This window comes from Carlito syrichta, unplaced genomic scaffold (genome assembly GCF_000164805.1).
Source record: "Carlito syrichta isolate Samal-C Ts95f unplaced genomic scaffold, Tarsius_syrichta-2.0.1 Scaffold246956, whole genome shotgun sequence".
NCBI lineage: Eukaryota > Metazoa > Chordata > Mammalia > Primates > Tarsiidae > Carlito > Carlito syrichta.
Window position 1 is genome coordinate 43653 of NW_007191052.1, and position 23714 is coordinate 67366.

Below are 23714 nucleotides of genomic sequence, written 5' to 3' on the forward strand. Positions count from 1 at the left end.
GTATCCTTATATATCCCTTAACTGACTAAAAAGCTTAAGTAGTTGATTGAAGATTTACAAAGTATTAAGTAATGATTTAATGATGAGTAGAGCTTGGAACTTTTTGGAAGAAAATTAATGTTGACAAAAATAATGCTTCTTGAATTGAAGCAAAGGATATAAAAGTTAATTCATTTATGAGGCCATTAAGAACTCATTTCTTAAATGAGAATTTTAAGGTTCTCAAAAATATCTGAATATTTACTGTTTACCATACCACTACTAAATTTGCAGAATGATAAAAATAGCTAATACTATTGATACTTATCATGGTCTAGATAATATGCTAAGCAATCTCCAGGCATTATCATATTTAATACAAGAAACTCATGAAGCAGATACTATTGTTGCCATTTCACAGAAGAAATATAAACCAAGTTTGTATGAGATTGGCTAAGGTTGTCTGAGATATAAGATGCCAGGACTGGACAAGAAGTTAGATTTTCCCAGTAGAAAGGGCATCTCATGCTCTTAACAGTATGGTAGCTTTCCCTCAGCAAAGAGATTCTTTGAAATCTTCTAGTATGGACGTGTGGAACACATTAAGCCAAATAAAGTTGTATATAACCAAGAAATACTTTAGTGCAACCCTCATTGGCCCTTACCAATCAATATCAGTAAATAATAAGGATTGATTATATGTACTTGAAAGGATAAATTCCTGTCCTGAAGAGGTAGAAAACAGATTATTTACTGTAATTTTAACTGGAAACATTCTGATTGTATAACCTACAGAAATAAAATAGTTGTATACTGAGGCATATAAAAAATTGAAGTTACACTCACCATGAATTTTAACACCACACGGTAAACATTATTAAAGACTTGATTGTTTTAGACCCACTTATGACATTTGGAAGGAAAAGCCTAATAATTGTTCATGGCATCTAAAGAACTTTCAGGGAAAAGGCGTATTTTAAAAATTAGAGCTAATTTTTTAAAAGTTTATGTGTTGCAAGCAATCCATTCAATGGGAGTTGACTTTGAAGCTGGAAGTAAGACATTAATATGATGCCATTAACAATTTACATTAACAATAGGCATTCTCTGAATAGTATTAGTATATTCTCAATAGACCTGTAGCCAGCACTTATACTGCTTGATTCCTGAATAAACCATCCAACATAAGATGAATTTTGAGTTTTTATGAGTTATGCATTAAAAAGGTGACTTGCATACGTTGTGTTTTATACAGATAGCATTAAGGTTTCCTAACTAATTACTTTTTTTCAAAAAATTATTTTATGAACAAAATTTTAAGGATTCTTTGAAAACATAAAGTTGAGCCTTTCAAAGAAACCACTGCCATCTCCCACTGATCGGAAGAACTTTGACCATGACTTTGCCATCTCTACTTCCTTTCATGGAGTACACAATATCGTTCGAAACCGGAGCAAAATTCGCAAGGTGATCTGGTTGGTGGTGGTCCTGGGCTCCATCTCCCTCGTAGTATGGCAGATCTACAGTCGCTTGGTCAACTACTTCACATGGCCAACCACAACGTCTATAGAGGTTCAGTATGTGGAAAAGATGGAGTTCCCAGCAGTGACATTTTGTAATTTGAACAGGTAAAATAATCTTTTAATAATAATCTGTTTTTATAATTTTCTAGTATAGCTTTTCTTGGATGATTGACACAGGATCTTCTGGGGTGAAATTTAATGTATGTTAAATCATTGACGTTTTAAATTTTCACTTAAAAACAAAACTTAGGAGGGTAAAAAAGTTTACTAATTTCTTATTTATTTCACTTATTTCCTTCTGCTTTTCCTTCCTTTCACAATTATATGGTAGGTAACATACCAAACCCTGTAGTTAAATGGATTGAAAAGTCTTGATCCTTGCACTTAAAAAGTTTGTTAATTAATAAACAAGAGAAACATAAATAATCACAATGCAATATGGTATTTGCACAGTACAATAACACTATGTGCAATGGCTCTGAAAGCACATAGAATAAAGCAACAGTTTCTATCTGGTATGTTATGGAAGTCTGGGTATTAATAGATGATGAGAGGTTCCTAGTGGAGATAAAGAACTAGTAGAGGGAATTACTGTGCAAACACACAAAGATATAAAATGTTCTAGCATACATAAGATGAGATATTTAATGTAGTAGAGGCAGGACCAACTCCATGAGTGTGAGATCCATGACACTTGATTTAATGCCCTGCCTCTACTGACTTGAGTTCTTGACTGCAACTTACCCCTGAAAACTATAATCCACTGACTATATACCAAGTCTGCTCTGAAGAGGGAAGCTTTCCCTTAGGAAGCCATCCAAGCAAAGCCTTGTAATTGCCTATGGTGAGGCCTGAAAGTTCATACACAGGATTATTGCCTGGGGGTTAGGGAGAATCCTTAAGACCCACCACTTATCTATTTGACCATTGGTAAATTACTCAAACTTCTTAGTTTCAATTTTTATATTAAAAAATGAGATAATATAATCTACAATTTTTATATTTATTAGACAAGGTAATAGGTACTCCATTTTGTTTCATTCCTGGGGTATTTCTAGAACAGGTGTCTAATATATATTAGATATAAAAGCTGTCTGGGTGACTGCATACATATCTTGAGTTCTTAAAACAGGCCAACCCCTACCTCAAATAATTTTCAATATATTGCCTCACAATATTTTAAATGGTATTTATTCTAACAAAAGCAAAGATTGGTTGTAGGTATCCTTGAGTGAAGGAAAATGTAGCTACCATTTCCAGAGTGGCAATGGGCGGAGGCCACAGCCTCTGCCTTCCAAAAACAATCATAATTGGTGAAATTTTATTTTTTCGAGAGTAACAATTTGAAGTATTTTAAAATTGTTCTAATGAATATAATCAGCAGAGAAATATTTATCCAAGAACATCTACTAAATCTTAGTAAGAACCATGATAGTCTATAGAACTTGAACCACAAACCTCTTCCCCTTTCTGTCTCAACAAGACAGAAATTACACTCTGGAAAGGTCTGACCAAGACGATAATGCTTTTATTCTCAGCTTCCAGTCAAGTACTACAGTGTGTTTGGAAGATGACGATTGTCAATACATCTCATCAAATTCAATTTCATATTGCAGAAGCTAAATCTCAGATGAGTTTGACTTAAAAATTAGGGGTTCCTTTCCTCTACATGATTCCCTCTTGTAGGATAAAGACCTGTACTCCAGGCATGGTAGGCAGATAAAACTTGAACGTTGTCACTCTTATCACAGCCTGCTTATGGGGTGGAGTTTCCACATTAGGGGAGGTAAGTCAGAGGAGCAGGAATCTACTATGCTGACCAGAACCCTGCTTGTAAAGATTTTGCCCAGGAAAAGAGATGGGACATAAAATAAGAACTGTGAAGATCTCCCTAAGGAAACTGACTCTGCTTGTAAGAGTATGGTGAAGTACAAGCCCTATGGGAATTCTCAAAATTAATATATATTTTGGTGGCAAACAAGTAATAGAAAACTGGTAACTCAATGAGATCAACAAACTAAATTATTGTTTACCAATGAGAATCCAGAAAAGAGACACCCAAGAGCTCCTCTGGAGTCAAACAGCTCTGAAAGACTGGCCTCAAAAATTACTTCTGCTGTGGAACTCAAATTTAAATCAGACTGTGGAGCAATTTATGCTCCGTAGCCAACAATTAGTGGAGCCTAACACCTAGGTGTGATACAGACAGTCAGTTTAACAGAGAGAGTAGGAAAAGGGACAGTCAGGCCTGCTAGAATAACTGCCTTTAAAGGATGACTGTATCCATGCCAGTATTCCGTTCCCTCTAGTAGTGACATCAGAGACTTCACACAGTTGGAGAAATTAGACTTTACCAGAAAAGTCTACCCAAGTCATTAAACAAGTTAAAAAAAATTCAAAAACAAGCCCAGGAAGGGGGAGATTAGTGTAGTTGGTAGAATAGCGTTTCCCCCAAATTCATATTTGCTGGAAACTCAGTGGATTATATTTGAAAAATTGGGTCATTGCAAACATAATTAGTTAAATTACGATGAAGGAATGTGAGCTATAAATCCAATGACTGTTGTCCTTATAAGGCAGGAGAAGACTCAGAGACATATGGGGGAAAGTCCTCATGAAACAGAAACAGAGACTGGAATTATTCTGCCACAAGCCAAGGAATATTTTAGAACAAAAGACACGAGATATATAGAAAACAAAAACTAAAATGAAAAATGCAAGTCTAACTATATTAATAGCCCAATTTAATCTAAATGGATTAGAAAATCTAATCAAAAGATAGAGATTGTCAGATTGAATTTGAAAAAAAAAAAAAACCCAAAAGACCCAACTATATTCTGTGTGTAGGATATGTGCTTTAGATTAAACGTGGACTAAGTTAAAAGTAAAAGAATGAAAAAAGGTATTTCATGCAAACAGCAATGATCAGAAAACTGAAGAGCTTAGAACAGAAACCTACCTCAGGCAAAATAGTCTTTAAAACAATATTTGTGACTAGACATAAAGATGTCATTTTATATGATAAAGTGGTCAATTTATTGGGAAGATATAATTTAACCTAAGTAATTGGATTATGCAATATCCTACTCTCAGTAATCAATAGAACAGCTAGACAGAGGATCAACAAGAAAATAAAAGAGTTAGAAGACTTAAAAGTCTTTATAAACAAACTAGACATAACAATCTATAGAGCACTTTATTCAACAATAGCAGAATACACATTCTTCTCATGTCCACATGGCGCAGTCTCTTAGGATAGACCATATAGGAGACCGTAAAATAAAGTAAAATTGGTTGAAAAGATTTTAAACCATTCAAAGTATGTTCAACCACAATTATGTAAAATTAGAGACCAATAATCAAAATAAATGTGGGATATTCACAAGTATGTGAATATTAAGCAACATACTCCTAAATAACCAACATGTTGAAGAAGAAATTACAAAGGAAATCAGAAAATACCTGGAGATAAATTAAAATAAAAACATAATACCAGACTTACAGTATGCAGTTAAATCAGTGCTTAGAGGGAAAGTTATAGCTGTGAACACCTACATTAAAAATAAGATTATGTGTAAACAAAATATTTAATACTCTATGATCTAAGTACTCTTATAATTTGAAGTATCAAGATATAATTCATTTTGCATAGCTCAAATCTCAAATCAGTGATTTCAATTTCTGTGTTACACAGTGGTATTTTAAAAATTGATAGTGTATCTTAGCTTAGTTAAATATAGTAAGTGACCAGACAAAAAGGAGATTTAATATTCTAGAGGCTATAATCGTAGAATAGAAAAGTTCTTAATTATAAGATAATTATTCCTCCTTAGTTTTTTGTTCAAAGAACTAAGACATTATTAGTATTATAAGCATGAGAGACATCTACAACTCCCAAAGTCTAATTTTGCAGATAGATACGTTGCATATCAGTTCATGAGCATCATACCCAACATTGCTCAGCAAATTAATGACAGTTCAAAAAAAGAACTCAAGCTATTTTCTGGTTTTCAAAGCCAATGATCTTCAAACATTTTGGTTCATGTGAAATATAAACAAACTTTTAAAAAGTACATATTTAGCTTGCATATTTTAAATTGATATTTACATTTTTAATCATAATTTTCAGTAAGTTTATTTCTTATTTTTAGTAGATCAAAATATCATATTTGCCAGGTGTGTTGGCTCACGCCTATAATCCCAGTAATTTGGGAGGTGAAGGGGAGAGGATTGCCTGAGCCCACGGATTTGAGACCAACCTGGGCAACATGGCAAAACCTCGTCTCTACAATAAATCAAAAAAATTAGCTGGGCATGTTGGCACGTCACAGTAGTTCCAGCTATTTGGAAGGCTGAACCGGAAGGATCGCCTGAATCCAGAAGGTCAAGGCTGCAGTGGCCACGAGTGTGCCACTGCACTCCAGCATGGGTGACAGAGTGGGACTCTGACTCAAAAAAAAATCATATTTATATTAAATCATATTATCATAAATATTTAATGTTATAAGATATATCTATGAGCTAAAATGATTTATTGTAATAGAAGTAAATATTTTATATAATTTCATGAAATTTTAACTACTTCAATTACTGAAACACACTAGTAGATAGAAATCAGGTAAAATTTGTATCTGTGGACTTTATTCAAATATCTAAATTTAGAAAGTCTTACCAAATAACCTAGTTACATATAATATAATACATTTCATTATACTACTTCATATTCTGTCAATTTTAGAGGATATCAGCAAGGGTCCACTACTGCTAAGCTTTACCCTAACTAGAAACATGTGTATGACAGGGAAAGACAAGGTTTTAGGAGCCTTGATTAATTCTTTAAAAAGTTTTCCCCTGAAGCAAGATAAAATTTAATGATGTATCCCTATGTCAAGGGTTCTTAGGTGGTTACACACCGGTATGCATTCCATACTAAGATTTGAGATGAGTAACAGGTTAAAACTCTTTCTCATATGGAAGAAGAACCATTATAATAAGAGAATATGAAAATGTATTCCCTTACAGTTCTATGTGCATCGAGCCACTCAGACCTGCACATCCCAGTTTGAATGCCATTGCCCTAAGCTAGATTGTTTCTGAATAACTTGAGGGAGAAAATAAAGTCAAGCTTATCATTACGATTTCCTTAAAGTTGCCATGATAAGATTGGGGGAGGGGTCTATTGATCCCAATTCTTATTTTAACAGAGGGAGTCCTCTGTTAAACAACATTGCCAGCAGAAAATCTACACCAGACATGGGGAAACTTTTCCAAATGATTTGAATTTTTAGAAAAGGTTGACTTTTTGCAATAGGTACCAGGGGCCTATATGCAGTATATGTCACAGCAGATTATTTTATTTGTTATTATTGTTTTTTTACTTTTAATTTTTTATTTTAAGGATGTGGAGTACAGTTCAGGGATATGTATACATGTGTTCATTATGCAGGTACCCTTGTAGATGAAGTGTGTCCCCCTACTCCTGGCAGATTTCCACTACTGCCAATCCTGCATCCCCCCACCCTGGCAGTTTCCTCCTACTGCCAATCTTTTTCTTATAGTATTACAATAAATGTTCAAGGTCTGCTTATGAGTGATAATATGTTATACTCAGTTCTTTGTTTCTGTGATAGATTGCTTAGTATTATAGACTTTAAGTTCATCCAGGTTGCTATGAAGTTCATGATTTTGTCTTTCTTTTGACTGTGTAATATTTCATCATGTATATGTACCACATTTTTTCTATCCAGTCCTCTTTCGATGGGCAGCACAGTTGGTTCCATGTTCTTGCTATTGTGAACAATGCTGCAATAAACATATGTGTGCAGATATCTTTTTTTTTTTTTTGAGTTGGAGTCTCACTCTGTCGCCCAGACTGGAGTGCAGTGGCACACTCCAGGCCACCACAGCCTCGCCCTGCTGGGCTCCTGAGATCCTTCTGCCTCAGTCTTCCAAGTAGCCGGAACTACAGGCGAGCGCTACCATGCCCAGCTAATTTTTTTATTTATTTATTGTAGAGACGAGATCTCGCCAAGTTGCCTAGGTGGGTCTCGAACCCATGTGCTTAGGCAATCCACTCGCCTCGGCCTCCCAAAGTGCTGGGATTACAAACTGAGCCACCGAACATGGCTGATATTTTTTCATAGAGTGATTTGAGTTTCTCCAGGTATATTCCCAGCAGGGGGATTGTGGTGTCATATGGATGGTCAATTTTTAAATCTTTTAGAAATTGCCACACTGTTTTCCACAGAGGCTATATACTAGTTTACACTCCTACCAGCAGTGTAGAAGAGTTACATTTTTGCCGCATGCTCTCCAGCAAGTAGATTATTTTTTAACACCCTTCTCTACATGACAAAATTATTTTCAGAAAGTTATAGAAGTAAACAAATGCTAATAATGGCCTATGTGTGTTTATGCCAATAAAAATGTTAAAAATAAAATAAGTATAACGCAAAAGTAGGAAAAAAGGTAATGCATTAATACTTTTTAACACGAATACACTTAAAATTTTTTTTTTATCTGTCACAGTAATGAATAATAGCATTATATTTAGGCTTTTTAGACTTTCTGAATATTTGTCAATGATTTCATCAAAATTAACTTTCTTCATGTATTCATGTATCACACCACAACTACATTTGTCAGTCTAGCTTAATTCATAATTGACTAAAGAACATTTATTAATTTTAATTTTAAAAACATGAAACAATGACTATACAAATAGGTAAGTAAACTCATAATAATACATTTGGTAGAAATTCAGAAAATCAGTTTTTTCAATAATTCCAGAAATTGTAATAATGCTCATATCTTTTTTTTTAAATCATTTCCAGTGGTTTTTAAGTGTCTTTGTGTCAAAAATGTTCACTAAAATAAATTCATCATAGAATTCATCATAAATTCCATTATTATTGGTAAAAACTTCTGAATTTTACTTTCTTCTACAAAAATCAGAGGTGATTATCAGATGTATGATTACCGATTCATTGTTTTATACTGAAAACTCAAGTACTAGTTTTTAATCTTTACAATAACTGTGCTTGTTTGTTTACTCCAAATCTGTTTAAATGCAAACCTTTGTATTAAAAATGTTTAACACAAGGTGAATTTGTCACTCTCATAGATATAAAATAAATACATACCAAATATTTTATTAATTAGAATATGGTAAGATGTTAACATTGACTGAAAGGAGAATACATGATAGACTTGGATTTGTTTTGGCAGAACTCAATGAAGGGCTGAATCAGGTATCAATGTGGACATAAAATGAAACTTGCTCATTTGGGTCATATAATTTAGGAGGTGTAATTAGGACTATCAATAGACATTAGAAGGACAGATTCAGATCTGATAACAGATTGGTTATCAGATGTTAAATTGTTGAAGTAAACAAATATATTTTAATGATTACTTTCTTTTAATAGACTCTTACCAGTATATGTTAAATAAAAGAGTATGGCAAACTCCATCTAAGCACTGTTTCTGAAAGGATAGTTTTGACCGATTTTGAATTTCAAATTAATATTGAAATTAAACTCAGTGCAAAACATTTAGATTTTATGCTGAACAATATGTCTTACAAAAAATTTTACTTCCTTGATCCTAATACTTTTAGACTTTATTCATTAAATTTAATTCATCTATATAATTTACTCTCATGTTCTCTAATAAAATAATGCAAAACTTTTAAAGAATACTGCAGCATGTCTTTCCATTAAACCTTTATATTATCTATTATATTTATACCTCCCCAAATTATGATAATCCCTTTATCTGCATAATCATTTTTTTAGAAGAGTCCAGTGAACACTGTGTCAGGGAGTATTGACTCAGCCTGCCCAGATTCCAAAGTTGCAGGGCTTTGGATGATGATCCTTGGTATCCTGACAGTAATTTGGATTTAGAAACCCTAAGTTGCTTAGAAGTCCATCTCTCAATATAGAGTTAATGCTGTGCTCCTCCCCAAATCAGTTACTAATGTAAATTGCTAACCCTTCAAGAGATCTCAGAAATACTTGCAAGAAAAGCAAGTTTATTAGAGATACTGTAACTAGGTAAAATACCAGCGTGATATAAACTTAATAGTTTCTCAGAATAAGGAAGTCAAGGAGAATATTTATAGTGTTTTAGGACCTGGTCTGGTCTTGCAAGACTCAGAGCTGGTTAAGTAAAGTATTATATTAGATGCTGATTATGAAAAGTTTCTCATATCTTAAAGAATGAATAATTTTGGCTTGGAATTTTTTTCCTCCATTTTTTGTTTGTGTGTACTCTACTTTGAATGAAAATGGATTTAGCAAAACTTGTATTAAAAATTTTTAAATGCAAATATAATTTTATAATATAAATAAAAGTAAAAATAAACGCTGACTCATAAAGACAGCCCAGGCATGCACACAGACAACACATACCATCTATGTACCAAGAGTGGACTACACATTCTATTGAACATTTTCTCAGCCTATTTAAGGATAACTTTTGTCCAGTTTAAGATTTATAATACCCAAAATATGAAAATATTGATCAAGTTTTAAAAAGACTGTTAAGTCATGCAAATAAAGAACCATATGTAATGTGAGGCAGAAATTGTTCAGCAAAATAAACAACCTACAAATAATCTAGTAGTAAGGCTAAATAGATTCCTTCTGCTTTGATTGCCAGAAAATACATTAGCAATGAGGCAATTATTTAATTAATACTTACCTAATACTATATTCTAGACCTTCTTCTAAATGTTTTAGGAAAATAATTAATGCAATCATCAAAATAACATTTGAGACAGGTTATATTAACAGTTGTATATTACAATTTAGTTGCATTTTACAAGTGAAGGAACTAAGTCACGGGGAGATGAAGAAATTCTCTAAGTCATACCATTATGTGCTTTTAACAATTAGAGGTTGACCACAGCAACAGAATCACTGTGAGTGGTACAGAATAAAGGAACTACTGTAGGGAGTAAGCCTCACTCATCCATAGGATCTGGTTAGGCAGTCTCTCTGTAAGTCTGTTGACTGTGTTTCTGGTGCAGGGCCTGCAGTTGGCAGGGCCAGAAGTCAGAGGGGGAAAATTGGTATGAAGTGGAGGAAGAACATACAAACCGAAAATATGTGTCTCTTTTTCACCACCTTCAATCTTGATGTGGGTAACGTGCAGGATAGTTGGCGCCTTTCCCAGAATGCACTCTCACCTAACCCGGTATTTGAAGAAGCTGAAGAAGGAGATCAGACAGGAGATATGGTCTCGGCTGCTGTCCTATGTCTCATACCAGCAAGTTGAGTCAGCAGAGCTATGACCACAGCTGCGCTGCAAGGACCCTCAGAGCTTGTGCTGAGACACATACAAGGATGGAAATGGTGGGGAATACAGTTCTAACTTGGCTGAGCAGTCACAGAACAAAGCTACACAAAGGACACCTGACTTTTAAATATTTTCTTGACACCTACATATTCCTACCCATTCTTTTAAGTTATGTCTTGAAGATTCATTAGGTGTGAAGATTCCAGACCAAGGTGTGGAAGGTATTTCAAGTAAATAAAATCATACAGACAAATAGAAGATACCTCTTTCAAACAGTTAGATAAGGAAAGATGGACTGTGTCAAAGACATCTTAAGAATTAGTTTTACTTGAATGTCTTGCAAAATAGGAAGAGTGTAGGTGATAAGAAGCAGCTAATAAAAACCAGATGTTTGGTCTCTATCTTCTAAAAAAGTGCAAGTTTTTGTTATTCTAACTAATGTCTTTATTGCTACTAATAGGTTCCAAGCAGATGCTGTAGCAAAAGTTGGTGCTATTTTTTTTTTATGGCATATTGTATCCAAAGTTCTCCATCTTCAAGAAATCAGTACCAACACCACGGGCTTTAAAGAGGCTACTGATTTTGTTTCAAGTCACCAAAACTTCAGCATTGCAGAATTTATCAAGAATAATGGTTTTTATCTCAACAGTAGTACTTTGTTGGACTGTGACTTTTTTGGAAAGCCATGTGGCCCAAAGGTAATGATTTGATAATTCTGTAAATATAATCAATATAATAAGCTATTTTACTGTACTGTTTCACATTGAAATAAAGTTTGCTCCCATATGGAATCAGCCTAAATTTGGTCAAAGATCATATTTCACTAACTCAGTCTTATGATCTTGGAGTGTGGAATACCCATGAGACAAATTTCCTCTTTAAAGCAGTTAGATAAGGAAAGATGGAATACAGAAATCTTTGTTTGCCTTTCTTGTAGCATAGTCCTTCCAAAAGAAAAATAATCTAACACAAGAGGTTATTTTAATTTTTCCATTCATCAGCAAGCTATTATAAGATAGCATCTTTATCATCATTAAGTAGCCATTACTTTGTTTTTAGGCTTCTGGTATTGCATTCAAGGCTATAGAAAATGAAAGGACCTTAACATTTCACTATGAAAAGTATATATATATATATATATATATATATATAAACATATATATATTACACATAATAAATATATATTCACTCATAACATATAAAATTCATTTTTATTATTTATATAATTATTTACATTTAAGAGAAAGTGCTGGATATATCTGAAATTTATTAACAAAGAGATTTGTGGGCAATTTTATCCATTTTCCCTGTGTCAGCAATTCTGCAAGTTGTGTTGTTAGGGGAGCCTAAGTAAACATCACAAATTCTTGGTTCTGGAATACAATTCCTTATCCTTTTACTAGATTTCCTTAGCATGCAGTAAATAGGAAAAAAAAAATACTGAGAGACATTTGACAGAGATGAAGCCTCAATCTGAACTCCACATTTAGAAACGAAGCTCTTCACATTTAACTCATTATCAAGAAATTTTGTATTAGAGATGACATTTTCAGCTGTGTATTACAGAAACTCAATTCTGTAACAGTAAGTTGAAGAGTAAAAGTAATGAATTAGTTTAATTGGCTAGAATCTCTAAGAGTAGGGCTGACTTCAGAAAATGATGAACCAAGGGGCTTCAAGACTATCGCTAAGACTCTGTCTTTGTCTCCATCTCATAATTTTGTCTCCATCTCATAATTTGTTTTCTTTTCTTCTTTTTAAAATATGGAACGCTTCACGAATTTGCGTGTCATCCTTGTGCAGGTGCAGGGGCCATGTTAATTTTCTCTGTATCGTTCCAATTTTAGTATATGTGCTCCCGAAGCGAGCACCATCTCATAATTTCTATCCCTATGAGTTTTCTCCGCACAAAGCTAAGAGGTCTGCTTGCAACCCCTGACTTTCATTATCACAATTTGGTACTACAGTATCCACTTAAAAGTCTCATGGAAGATTTCAATTAACCCTACTTGGGACACATCAATTCCTGAACCAATCATGGAGGCAAGAAGGTGGGGTGTTAAAATCTGCCCAGCTTGTTTCACATACACACCTCTGTAGTGGATGGAGAAGGAGGGTCTAAGGAGCAATGTGATTGCCACACTATGACCATGCAGGATGGAGGATGACTGGCCCCTCCAAGAAAGGATGCTCAAGTTGGTTTCATATGTTTGACATATGTTTCCACAAATCCTAGTAAATATAAAATAAATACTTTCTTAAATGTTGCAAAACAACTGCTGAGTGTCTTATTTAAATAATCACATGCTAATTGACAAGTGCCTATTGTAAAAAAACCAAAACTATTCCTTAAATCACAGGCTGTCTAATCTGTCTGATATTTCTGCATTCTTGCTTAGATATTTGTGAGTTAAAGAAATTATAGCAACTTAAACTTTAGAAGTGATGAAAATACCCATTGATTGTGTTCTATTTGGTTCATTTTCATATTGGAGGATTTTGCACATGTCTTCACTGAATATGGAAATTGTTTTACTTTTAATCATGGTGAATCTATGCAAGCAAAGAAAAAAGTGAGTGTCTCCGGAAGAGGGTTAAGATTGCTCTTCAATGTTAATCAGGTATTGGATTTTCTTCAATTTAGTCAGGTTTAAGACAAACAAGATTGGGCAGGAGTTTAAAAAAAAACGGATCACAATATTTTGCAGTGTCAAATAGCTCTCATAAGGTGAATATTATTTTATTTTTGTTAATTTAACCTAGACTCTCGTGGATTCTATTTAACTATTGACTTAGAAATTAAGCAGGCAGAATGTTGAGACATAACATCGAGTTTTTAGCTGTTCTACTGACTTTCAGTATTGTGACTCCAGGAAATGTTCATGCCACAAAATAAATAAATTCAGAGATTTCTAAGTTGAAATGTATGTAGTTATTTTAAGATACCTTTATGCATTTAAAGTAATTGTAGAAATATGCTCATGTAAATAAAACAATATGTTTTAGAAAGGAACAAAATGTACACATTTGACAAACCCCACAATCTATATCTGGAAAGACAATTTAAAAATAATTGCTATGTAAAGAGTATAATATAAATGGACTATGCCTAAGCTTAGCTTTTGGAAAGTTTTAAGTGTTCTAAGAAGTTCTAAGTGTTTAGGCTGAGGAGGCAGATGTTTAGACATCTTAGAAGTGCAGTGGTGTCATCTTCAAGGGTACCTGGTATAGCTCCTACCCAAGGTTAACTCTCACCTTCTGTCTTGTATAACTACTTCTAGTATTGCATATTTAAAGGTATTCGACCCTGTTATTTTTGTTTTATAAATGAGAATTCTGAAATGCTGATGGATCAACTATCCAAAATCACACAATTAATGACAAAGTGGAAAAATAAACCTGGTCTTCCTGAGTTCCACAAAACAAACTCAGCTTCCAATCTAAATGAATATGACCAATGGTCATTTGTAAATAATGTTTGTTGAGGTTAGTTTCTTTAATTGCTGAGGTTAATGTCATAACTTCCTCCTGTATTCCATTCAGAATATTTTTCTTTATTTCCAAATGCAATACTGCTCACTTCAATGAATGTACTTACCCATATTGTATATATATATATATATATATATTTGATAAGTATTTTCAAATCATTTCAGATATTAGCCATATGATCAGTTCAATATCATATTATAAATTTAACAAACTAGAATTTTCCAAATATTTCAGAATCCAGTTGAAATACACAAATCCAATGCAATGTTCCATAAGTAAATGGCACTGAGCTATTTCTCCAGACTTGCCAGCTAATGTTTCTTAGACAGCTGTAAGAGAACCAAGAGAAATAGGGTTCTGAGTAACAAAAAGGATACTAAGCATGTTTATTAAATGTGATTATATACACACAGTTGACCTATTCACAAGAAAATCATTATATTCTTAAGTCTATTTCCCCCTTATATCTTGAAATTTCAACTAATGACAAAGTCACCAGAAGAGTAGTTTTACACTTCTTCATCTGACATAAGGTTTATATAAAAATAACATTGCTGTTAATGAAATGGTGTAAATATGCAATCTTACGGGGAAATGAATTTGAAATTTAAATAAGGTCAGGGATTTTAATTGCAAAGTGAAGAGGAAGGCCAAATGATTTTCTAAAACAAATGAATCAGCGAAGAAGAAGCAAGCCACTATTAGTCAAGGAGGTAAAGAGAGAACTAGAGGAAAGATGATGGTAACAGTCACCACATATACTTATGTCTTGTGTCTTAGGAGAAAAATGATCCAGAGAAAACCATAGAAAATCATGAGAAGTCTGTCTTAGATGTTTAATTTTCACGCTTTTCAGACAAAAAGAGATTGGCTCTTAATATAAGATATTTGATTTCAGGTAAATCAAAAGCTATCATGAGATGATAAAGCTAAATCCTAAACTTGTATAGAACTGTTGCAGTCAATTTGCATTTTGGGGGAAAACATATTTTTGTTTCAGGAAGAATTCACTGATAACCCCACTCTTGGTTTCGTTGATGCTGGGATCATCTTCGTTATCCATTCACCGAAAAAGGTGCCGCAGTTTGATGGTTTAGGCTTGTCCTCACCTGTGGGGATGCATGCACAGGTGACCATTCGCCAAGTGAAGGTAAATCTTCCAGAGACGTAGAGTTTGAATTAGGTGAGGTGATATGTAGGTAGTATGAGGTAGTATTAAGTGAGGTATGTTTTAAAAATGCATAAATAATACTGTTCACTGAAAACCCCTTTCTCCCATGCCTTTAGAACACCACTGGAAATTCCAAAATTTCATTTCAGATTATTTTTTTGTTTGTTTTTTTTGAGTTGGAGTCTCATCTCACTCTGTTGCCCAGGTTGGAGTTCAGTGGCATTCTCATGGCCACCACAGTCTCAACTTACTGATCTCAGGAGATCCTTCCGCCTCAGCCTTCCAATTAGCTGGAACTGCAGGTGTTTGCTACGATGCCCGGCGAACTTTTTTGATTTATTGTACAGATGAGGTCTCGCCAGGGTACCCAGGCTGGTCTCGAACCCCTGGGCTCAGGCAATCTCTGGCCTCGAACTCCCAAAGTGCTGGGATTATAGGCTTGAGTCACCATGCGCAGCCCATTTCAGATTCTTATCCTTTATCTGGAGGCACATATTTAATAGAAATAGTGAAAGTGGGGAAGCCTGTCAAATCCAAGGTAACTTTAAATTTCACCAGAAATTGAAAAGGCCAGTAAGTATGAGGTGATACTTCAATGGGACTATCTCGGAAGGAGAAAGTTAAAGTGGGAAGAGCATGAATCTTGGAGTCAGGCTGATCTGGCAGGTTTACATTTGCCTTAATTTCCTTATTTGGCTTCCTAAATTTGCATCTCGTCTCTGATCAATTGGGACTGGAGTAATACTTTCCTTTCCTTTTTTTCCCTCCTTTATTTTATTTTAAATATGTGGGGAACAAGTTAGGATTCAGTTCATAAATGGTCTATGTGCAGGTGCAGTTCCACTGGTCCTCACTTCCCCTGGTTCTCACTTCCCCTGGTTTAGGATCAGGTACCTTTAGTGATGTTATGCCCTTCCCACCCTTTCCCCCTACTGCCCTACACACACATAGTGTACTGCCACTACCCATCCCTCTCTCATAATACTGTGGTACATGTTCAGGACCCACTTATGAGTGAGAACATGATGTATTTATTTATTTGTTTCCGTGATAAATCACTGAGTATGATAGTCTCTAAATCCATTCAAGCTGCAACAGAGTCCATAATTCTGCCCTCTTTATGGCTGCATAATATTCCATCATGTATATGTACCACATTTTTTTTTTGAGTTGGAGTCTCACTCTGTCGCCCAGACTGGAGTGCAGTGGCCACTCCCGGCCACCGCAGCCTCCACCTGCTGGGCTCCGGCAATCCTTCTGCCTCAGCCTTCCAAGTAGCCGGAACTACAGGCATGCGCTACCACACCCGGCTGATTTTTTTATTTATTGTAGAGATGAGGTCTTGCTGCCCAGGCGGGTCTCGAACTCGCGGGCTCAGGCAATCCACTCACCTCAGCCTCCCAAAGACGGGGGATTACAGGCTAAGTCATGGAGCCCGGCTTATGTACCACATTTTTAAAAATTCATTTTACTTTCGATGGACAACACGGTTGGTTCCATGTCTTTACTATTGTGAATAGTGCTGCAATAAACATGCGTGTGCAGGTATCCTTTTCGTAGAATGATTTGAGTTCTTCTGGGTATATTCCCAGAAGGGGAAAATACTTTCCTTTCATACTAATAGCGTTTAAGTGAAGTATCATAAAGAAAGCACTTACTATGTTGCCTGGCACATAAAAGGTGCTCAATGAAGAATCTTTTTTGGTTTGTTTTTGGTATGATTTTCATTGCTATTTTGTAGGTGTGCTGATTGATATGCTAATATAACATTTACCTAAATTATTTTTTATTATATGAGTTAATTTTTAGAATACTCAGTCTGTCTGACTTTATTGATTAACATTTGAGATATACATGAAAGGATCACTCTTATACTTAACCTTTCAGGTTTACAGAGTAGACAAAATAGGCAAGTGTCACCCTTTTAAAAATCAAAGAGATCTGAGAGAAAAGTAGAAATGTTTATCAGCCTCTCTGATGAAAATGGGTAGGTTGACTTAGATAAATCTCCTGACGCAGGTGTTTATTTTTATCTCAAGACAGTTCATCAAGAATACCCTTGGGGAGAATGCGATCCTAACATCAGGCTACATAGCTTTAGTACCTACAGCACGTCTGGTTGCTTGAAGGAATGTAAAGCCCAGCACATAGAAAGGCGATGCGGATGTTTGCCTTTTCTGCTTCCTGGTAAATAAAGAACAACGACTTGCTCCTCACTTAATTATATTTACTTAATTTGAAATATAGTAAACCAACACATCATTTTTCCCATTTTATGAAATTCTACACTAGAAAACTATCCATATGCCAAAAACAACCTTAAAGGACAAGTTTTACATCATAAAATCATAGCAGAACTTTCCTGAAAAGAAATTGTGTTGTTAGGGTGCGTCCCCAATTCTTATTCCCAAAGGCTAAATCAGATGCTCTCAAATATCTAAAATGGCATGTCCAAGTTTTCTGAATTTTGAAAGAAAGAGGATGTGTACATGACTTACAGGTCCTGAAGAATTCGCTGTTTAGAAAGACTGGAAAGGGAACTTCAAGTCTCCTTTGCATATGGTTTGAAACACTTCCAGAACAGTGGGTATGAACAGGCATCCAAGGAGGCAACAGAGTTGGGTGAATCAGAGCTGGATCTCACCCAGGTTGCTCAACTCAGCTCCACAATTTCTCTCCCTGGTGATCTTGGACAAGTGACTTAATCCCTCTCCTGCTGTAAAATAGGGAAAATAGTAGTCCTGTTCTTAGGGTTGTTGTAAAGATGAAAGGAGTATTAGGTGGTTTAAAAAGTGCCTGGCACAGAATATAATCCAGATAAATGTTGAATATCTTTATGCAGGTTTCCTCCCTCCCTCATCATATCTCTAAGGGGGAGCACATTAAAACCTGTTTGGCTCTTCAGGTTTGCCATAGTTGCCCAACTCACGCACACACACGCACACACACACACACACACACACACACACACACACACACACACAGTTCACATATTCTAACTCTACCTCTTTGTAACATTATCCTCCTGCCAAACTATTTTTCAAGGATTTCTGGAATTATCATTTCCATCTTTCTAGAATCCAGATTTTATTGATCTCTGGCCCATCCAAAAACTGCCATTCTTTAAAACTGCTAACTCTGACTCTTATTTGTCTTTCTCAATTCTACTTGCAAAGTTACTGGAAACAAGTCTGAATTAATTCAAGCAGAATAATGCATATGATTTTAAATTGCATCATTTCTTATTAAATGCAAACTGAATAACTAATATGATTCATAAACTAGGCAAGATGCCATATAAAACACAAAGTGCAACATTTGCATCAACTTCGGGGGACACCAAATACTTTCAGGAATGTTGTCTTATGTGGTCACATAACCTTCTACACCTACTTGTTGATGCAGAACCTGAGGCTTCTAGACGTGGCAGGAATCAGCTAGGGGCCTTCACAAAATTCTTATGGAAGCAATCTCCAAAATAAGCTTTTTAGACATGTGTCTTTCAGGAATGTTGTCTCATGTGGTCATACAATACTTTACACCTATTCGTTGATACAGAACCTGAAGCTTCTAAACATTACAGGAATTAACTAGGGACCTCCACAAACAACTTGTGGAAGAAGTCACAAAATAAGCTTTCAGACATGCGTTGTTTCCAAAATTTTATTGTTCTTTATAATGGAAGATATATTACTGCCAGAATTTAGGCACAATTTGGAAAAAGGGAGTTTTTTCCTAACTTAATGTTGGAGGTAGTTTCTCTTTTTTATATTTCCTTCAGATTCTTCCCAAAGAACAGTCCATGTGGTTAGTCAAGAATTCCACAGTTTACTCATAAATTGCAAGTGGACAGTGTTCTTGGTTATTTTCTGGATCATTGACTAAACACTGTGGTTAACCTCAGAGACCACATGGTCTATAGCGATAGACAAATACTGTATTAAGGCTGAAAAGCTAAGGTTTTGGAATCAGCCTAGGATTAAACCTGGCTCTGATACATATTGATTTAATGATTTGTCTCAAGGTCTATAGCAGGTGCTTAATAAATACTGGTACTTATCAGCCCCCGCTCTACTCTTAGAGTGGCAGCTCAAAAAATATAAATACACACTCACATACATACATATATATACACATACATATATGCACACACACATATATATGTCTACCCATCAAATGTGTATACACAGACACATGCACTTGTCATATGTGTGTGTGTATAACAGGATTATGAGCAGAATCAAATATGATCATAAATGTGAAAGTAATTTTGCATTTACGTTATAATGTAATGTTTGAAAGCTATCAACATTTTAAAATTATTACCACTTAGAGATTTTAGAGTGGTAAAGGATAAAGAACGATAGAAAGTTAGAAAAAAATGAAAACATTACTCTTTCTTCCAACATATATTTTGTTGGGTACTAGCATGCTTACATACTTAAAAAAATGTTCATATGGATAGATGTATGGATGTAGGTAAGAAAGGAATTTTTGTCTTTAGGTCACTTATTTTACAAAATGTAAAGTCTCTAAATGTTACATTTATTGTTTTTAAGGAAATGGGATAGAATGTGACTTACAAAAATACTACAACTGTGTTTCTCCTATACTTGGTAAGTGGTTTAATTTACTTTATTTATTTTCAGGATTTATATTAAAGTTGCTTAGAGGTAATACAAAACATTAAATCACACTATGGACAGAAATAAAACAGAATATAGAGTATAAAAGAGTTTAATAAAATGTTTTTAGACAATAGTTTACATACATAAACAATAAAAACAAAGAACCAAAATCTCTGATTTTAAGACACATTTGAATTAAAGATACACAGTGACAAAGCAACGGCAAGATAATTTAATTTTTATTTCTAAGTCTTTATAAAGTTTTCATAACTTTGAAAAAGTTTGCATTTTATAATCAAAATAGCCTTACACAATTAAAATTACGTAAATAAAACATGTCTATTGTGACATGTTTTCTTATTACATAAATAAAACATTTCTGTTGTAAACAGTTAAACATTATTAAATAGAAAATAAATCAGCAGGGCTCGGTGGCTCAGCCTGTAATAGGGATTACAGGTGAGTGGATTGCCTGAGCCTGCGGGCTCGAGACCCACCTGGGCAACTTGGCGAGACCTCATCTCTACAATAAATCAAAAATCAGCCAGGCGTGGTAGCGCGTGCCTGTAGTTCCAGCTACTTGGAAGGCTGAGGCGGAAGGATTGCCGGAGCCCAGCAGGTGAGGCTGCGGTGGCCGGGAGCTGCCACTGCACTCCAGTCTGGGCGACAGAGTGAGACTCCAACTCAAAAAAAAAGAAAAAAGAAAAAAAAGAAAAGAAATCATGTGACAATCAGTAGAAGCTGCATCACTGAATTGCATCACTCTCATTGTTTGGGAACAGTCCTTTTATTCATTAATTTTATTGTACCTACAGTGTATTTACAATTTTTCAATAAATGGAATCATAGTCATTCATGCCATATTTATTGTGGGCTTCTTCTTAAACAGACTTTTTTCCTGCATACCTCTTATCTTAATCCCCCCATCAATGTTCACACGCTAGTGTATTTCACCATAACTTTTTCCACATATATAGATTCATAGCTTCCACATATATAGCTGCATATTATTATTGATTATTATCATTGGTCATTTTATTAAATATGCAAGCTTAGTATATGCCCTTCTGTAAAATTTGCTCTTCTAATTCATTATGGAAATATCTCCAGGACAGCAGAAATAGATTTAAAAGGTTATTTTTAATGTTTGCGAAATATTTCAAAGTATGGGTATGAGTAGAAAGAATCATATTTTTTATAACTCACATGCTGAATGTGCAAATGTCATTTTACTAGCCAATAGAATTGAAATGCTGTTGCCAAATTTCTTCTGATTTCCTATCCTTGATGGAAGCAGGCAGGAGACCTTTGGGGAAAAATCCATGAATGCAATTCTGCAGGAGCTGTTGTGGGATAAGGTCAGAAGAGTGTGTGTGTTTGTGTGTATGAGAGTATGTATATATGAGAGAGTGTGTGTGAGAGTACGTGTATGTGAGTGTGTGAGTGTATGAACGTGTGAGAGTATGTATATGAGATTGTGTGAGTGTGGGGAGAGAGTGGTGGTCATCACTAGTTGTCTTAAAGAACTAGTGTCTACATGCAAAAGTTATGTCCTGAAGAAGTAAAAGTTAGAGCCTGAAAAACAAACCCAAAGTTGGGCAGTAGCCAGGAGATTTTGGTTCACAAGAACATGTCATTCTCAAAAACCAAAGGAACCACCTGAATCTAAATATCTAGCATGAGAATGGGACTGGGAGGTGGTCCAAAGGGAAGCTGGAACAGTCACTACATCCCATAGGGCTTTTTCCAGTACACATTTGCATGGATAGCCTGGTTGCTCTAATGGAGCCAGGAGAGGACAGAAGTCACAGAGCCTCAGTGACTGATTTACAAGTTGCTGTGTCTACAAAAATAAGAGATTGTAAACACCCAGCAGCACATTTCACATATGTTGAGGCAAATCTGAAGACAGTTTAATTTAAACCTGAGTCACTGGCTTTCAGGATTATGCTTGAAAGTTCCTCTCAAAGTGACACGATGTCACACAAACAACATTCTTTCTCCTGTCTAAATATCTGATATTTTACGAAAATAGATCTGGAGACTTCCTAAAAAGAATTTCTTATTTCTTTTTTTTTTTTTTTTTTGAGTTGGAGTCTCACTCTGTCGCCCAGACTGTAGTGTAGTGGCTGCTTCCGGCCACCGCAGCCTCGGCCTGCTGGGCTCCGGCGATCCTCCTGCCTCAGCCTTCCAAGTAGCCAGAATTACAGGCATGAGCTACCATGCCCGGCTGATTTTTTGATTTTTTTATTGTAGAGATGAGGTCTCGCTGCCCAGGCGGGTCTCGAACCCGCGGACTCAGGCAATCCACTCACCTCAGCCTCCCAAAGGCGCGGGATTACAGGCTGAGCCACCGAGTCTGGCTTTATTTCTAATAATGATCCCAACCCAGTGACTCAAAGAATTCAAAGATAACAGTTATGGTGCTTTATAATCTATCTCCTTTGCTGAATTCAAAATAAAATATAAACACCGCTTGTTAAAAAAGCAGTGATAGAATTTAACTACTTGTTTTCAGCATTGAAAGTGAAATTATAAACTTGATAAAGCTCTGTCCTCCCCACTGTGAAGTATGTCTCCTCTCTGAATTCCCTGTCCTAATTTTCATTTCAGACCACATCGAATATAAGGGATTGTGTACAATGGGAACACATAATTCTAGCTGCCCTGTTTCTTGTGAAGAAACAGAATACCCTGCAACTATTTCTTATTCCACTTTTCCAAGTCAAAAAGCTTTGAAATATCTTTCCAAGAAGTTGAATCAAAGTCAGAAATACATCAGGTAATCCTACTAGACTTTTAAATAACTAGTAATTCACATGCATTTTTTTTCTCAAAGACTCATGAAATAAAAATTCTAATCAGTCAAAAGAGGCGGTGTTTATGTCATTGAATTAACAATGAAAGCATATAGTTTTAAAATTAGATAAGGTCATGCCTTTCAATCTCTTAATTTAATTGTGTGAAAAAAAATTATGCTTGCTTGAGTAATATGCTCATGATTACACCTTTATTGCTCACACTGGGGAAAGTAGTAATGCTGACTAGTATCAATTAATGCATTAACATATGAAAATTCCTTTCTTCTATATTACATAGTTTGTCTTCAAATAACTGTATGAGAAACATGGATCAGAAACTCTTAATTTTACAGAAGAGGAAACTGAAGCACACTATGTTTTGAGGAACTATCCTGTGAAGATAGTCTGTGGCACAAGAAAGCATTGTGCCCAAGATCTTTGACTTTGGTCTCCTTTCCCTCTCCACAAAGACATATAATTCCAATTTTCCCAGTTAGCTAAGTATTAAATTAGTTCTCTTTCTGCACTACCTTGATCCCTTTTAGAAATTACAAGCCAGATTTTATAATGTGCTCTTTGTTTTGTTTTGTTTTTATTTTAAAGACGTGGGGTACAATTCAGGTTTAGGTACATAAGTGGTCATCGTACAGGTAAACTTTGGTATTCTTATTGATGTTACGTGACCCTTACTCCCCCCACCCCGGCAGTGTCCTACTACTGCCAATCCCTTTCTTATAGTATTATGATAAACATTCAGGGTCCGCTTATGAGTGAGTACATGTAGTAATCAGATCTCTGTTTCTGTAATGTGTGTGTG

At 35.1% G+C, this 23714-nt stretch overlaps 1 protein-coding gene across 1 annotated transcript in view; it reads left to right on the plus strand.

Moving 5' to 3' along the window:
- Positions 1–23714, plus strand: part of ASIC5 (acid sensing ion channel subunit family member 5) — a 30286-nt gene that overhangs the window by 1209 nt on the left and 5363 nt on the right. Inside the window, exons 2-8 of the mRNA XM_008051946.1 lie at positions 1301–1607; positions 11266–11503; positions 13301–13426; positions 15298–15447; positions 17508–17655; positions 20028–20084; positions 22710–22878. Of these exons, the coding sequence (XP_008050137.1) occupies positions 1301–1607; positions 11266–11503; positions 13301–13426; positions 15298–15447; positions 17508–17655; positions 20028–20084; positions 22710–22878 (1195 nt within the window). The remainder of the gene's footprint in view (positions 1–1300; positions 1608–11265; positions 11504–13300; positions 13427–15297; positions 15448–17507; positions 17656–20027; positions 20085–22709; positions 22879–23714) is intronic.